At 54.6% G+C, this 3,430-nt stretch overlaps 1 protein-coding gene across 1 annotated transcript; it reads right to left on the bottom strand.

Moving 5' to 3' along the window:
- Window positions 1–470: 470 nt before the first annotated feature.
- On the bottom strand, window positions 471–3,012 carry LOC105035781 (phenylalanine ammonia-lyase 2). The gene has a single exon (XM_010911478.3). The coding sequence runs from the start codon at window positions 2,892–2,894 to the stop codon at window positions 621–623; it is 2,274 nt and encodes a 757-aa protein (XP_010909780.1). The 5' UTR covers window positions 2,895–3,012; the 3' UTR covers window positions 471–620.
- Between the last annotated feature and the right edge of the window lie 418 nt (window positions 3,013–3,430).

Raw genomic sequence — 3,430 nt, forward strand, 5'->3', positions numbered from 1 at the left:
ATGATGTATGTTTTTGTATTTTTTTTATAAATTCTTTTAGTTGTAATGAACATTCATTCATTTTGGATAATATAAACACTTATCATTTCGATAGGCAATACAAATGTTATTTTGTGATTTCTTGTTATATAACAAGAGTTTTTGGAGTTCTTCAATATATTGTATATATAAGTGAATTTTATGGGATGTACAGATTTATTATATGATTTCTTATGTATATATAACAAGAATTAGTTTTAGCATCAATGTCGCAAGGATTCTGTTTCCAGCCCTCTACCAGCACTACAAGCCACCACACCCTGTGCATGCTTAAGCTTCCACGGACTCCATTTTCAACATGAACTCTGCACGAGTTCCATGCATCATAGTTCATTACAAACAAGCAAAACAGGCAGCATTATAAGAAGCTAAAGCAATTTAAATTTAACCTTTGATGCATTGGAGGGAATGACACGGTTCATAAAATCACATATCACAAATACGAAGTTCAGACATCAATAAGATCTAAGCCAATCCAAGGCTTGTTACAGATTAGAGAAACAAAAATAAAAACAGCCAATCTAAATCTTGTTTTAAATTCAAAAGACCGAACACCCCAATTCTCCTCCCCCTCTCCTCTTTTAGAGGTTCCAGTACCCCCTTCCACTGGTCGCCGACGGCGAGCGTCCCTGCTCGAACCAGCCCCAATACTCTGGCTTCTTATGCACCGGCGACGACACCTCCGGCCTCGGTGTGAATGGCCCCGCCGATCCCCTCCACCCTTCCACACACTCCACCACCACACTCCCCACCTTCCCCTCCCCGATTGCCTGGTAAACCTTCTCAATATACTCACCAGGACTGACCTTCTTCTCCCCTGTTAGCAACTCCGTCCCCAGCTCCTCTCTCACAAACCTATACACCGGACAAGTCCTGCACTTTTTTATCCTGTTCCCCACCATGAAATCCCCCTTCCCAAACCTCTCCCTCGCCTTCCCCACTTCCTCCCTCAGCCTCTGCCTCAACTCCTCCTGAAACTCCGGTATTCTCTTAAACATCGCCATCCCCGCTTCACTCCCCTCCAGCGCCTTCTCCACCAACACCTCCCTCAGTTGCAGCATCAGAGCATACGCCGGGTTCCCAGGGTCATCAATGTAAGAGAACACCGGCTGCTTCTCCACCACTTGGATCAAATCCTTCTCGCAGAACCTCGTCTCCAATAAACTCCCGTCCTCGGCCACGAACAGTGCTTTCCTCGCAGCTTGCATCACCGAGTGCTTCACCACCTCTTTCAAGTTCTCTTCCAACTGCCTCAAATCTATGGCCTGGCAGAGAGCTACCATATAGGTGGCAATCATCAGCTTCAAGATCTCGACAGCTTCCGCGCTCTTTCTAGCTGAAATGAGACCCAAGGAGTTCACGTCCTGGTTGTGCTGCTCGGCGCTCTGGACGTGGGTGGTGACCGGGTTGGCCAAGTACTGGAGCTCAGAGCAGTACGCCGCCATGGCGATCTCCGCCCCCTTGAGCCCATAGTCGAGACTCGGGTCCGCGCCGGCGCTCAGGTTGGAGGGCAGCCCGTCGTTGTAGTAGTCGCAGACGAGCTCCGAGAACTGAGCGAAGACGAGCTTCCCGATCGCCGCCAGTGCGATTCGGAGGTTATCCATGGAGACGCCGATGGGCGTCCCCTGGAAGTTGCCGCCGTGGAGGGCGATGCCGCGGGCGACGTCGATCAAGGGGTTGTCGTTGACGGAGTTGATCTCCCGCTCGATCGAGTGGGTCGCCATTCGGATTACTTCGATCTGCGGCCCAAGCCACTGGGGGGAGGTCCGGAGAGCGTAGCGGTCTTGCTTTGGTTTCGTTAATGGTTCCCTCTCGTGCCGGAGCTGGGCCTCCTTCATGTAGTCGCTGCCGTCCAGGAGGTACTCCATGATGGCCGCCGACTCGATCTGGCCCGGGTGGTGCTTCAGCTCGTGGGTCAGCGGGTCGGTGAATTCTGGCTTCCCTTGCATTGCCTCGCAGAACATGGCCGACAAGATTACCGACAGTACGGCCAAAATGTTGGCGTCATAGCACACCGTCGCCGCCACCGCCGCCCCCACGGCGGTGCCGTTGACGAGAGCAAGCCCCTCCTTCGCCTGGAGATCGAATGGTCGATTGATGTCGACACGCTTCAGCGCTTCGGTGGCTGCGATCTCGTCACCTTCAGGGGTGATGACACGTGAGTTGTGCCTCCCGGTGAGTACGCCAGCGATGTAGGATAAGGGGACGAGGTCGCCGGAGGCGGTGATGGTGCCACGGAGCGGGAGTCTTGGGATGAGATTGTGGTTCATGAGCTTGGCGATGGTTTCCAGGAGCTCCCACCGGATGCCGGAGTAGCCCTGCAGGAGGGTGTTGGTCCGGACGAGCATCGCCGCCTTGGCGTAGCTCGACGGGAGGGGCTCGGTGCCGATGACACCGGCGTTGAGGAACCGGATGAGCTCAGTCTGGAGGTCGGCGGTCTTTTTGGTGCGGCGATGGGAGGTGGCGCCGAAGCCGGTGGTTACGCCGTACGTGTCGGTGCCACGTTCGATATTTTCGGCGACCCAGGCGGCGCTGCGATCGACGCGGGACTGCGCGGATGCCGCATCGAGCTCGACAGAGACCGCGGCGCGGCGGGCGATGGCGGCGACCGCGGCGACTGTGAGGGTGGTGCCTTCAATCTTGACGGAGGAGAGGGAGGAGAATTGGGAGATCATCCGGTGGACCTCGTCAAAGTGGGCGCAGTCGAGGGCCTCGGCGGCCTTCTTCCAGTGAGGTGGATTGGGGACGTAGGAGGTGCCGGAGACGGCGATGGGGTTGATGCCGTCGGCCGGGACAGGGAGGGTCGGGGGCCGGAGGGCCCGAATGGAGCGGAACGGAGTGTTGGGGGAGGCCATTGCAGTAAATGGACGGTGCTGATGAGGTCTTTGGTGTGTGTTTTTGTGGGGATTGGAAAGGGGTGAAGGCTGATCGATCTAATGGTAATGAGAGCCGGTGCTGGTTTTGGAACGGAAGGGAGGAGTGCTGGTTTTTATAGGCACCGGGAGAGGGGGAGGGAAGGGAAGGGGGAACGTTACCGTGCTCCTTTGGTTTAGATTTAGTGTTAAAAAATGATTGGTCTACCAACCCATGGGGCCCACATCAAGCGTACTGGTTCTGTTGACGTGGTTCGGGTCGTATCTTTTGCGCGAAAGGGTGATTCGGTTTCTCTCTCGACATTAGCCGTTAGATCCCATAATAGCCGCTCCAAGATTTGTGCTGCTGATGGAAGAAAGAGCTCAGGATGCTTTGAGAGCTGTAAAAGATGCGATCCAATGCTTGACGTTGAGAGAGAGAGAGAGAGAGAGAGAGAGAGTGAGTGAGGGTTGGTGAGGGCATTAGGGACTGAGTCAGCGTTGAAGTCTGACTGGGGGTGAGAGGATTGGTGGGGTGG

The sequence above is a fragment of the Elaeis guineensis genome, chromosome 3 (genome assembly GCF_000442705.2).
Source record: "Elaeis guineensis isolate ETL-2024a chromosome 3, EG11, whole genome shotgun sequence".
Taxonomy (NCBI): domain Eukaryota; kingdom Viridiplantae; phylum Streptophyta; class Magnoliopsida; order Arecales; family Arecaceae; genus Elaeis; species Elaeis guineensis.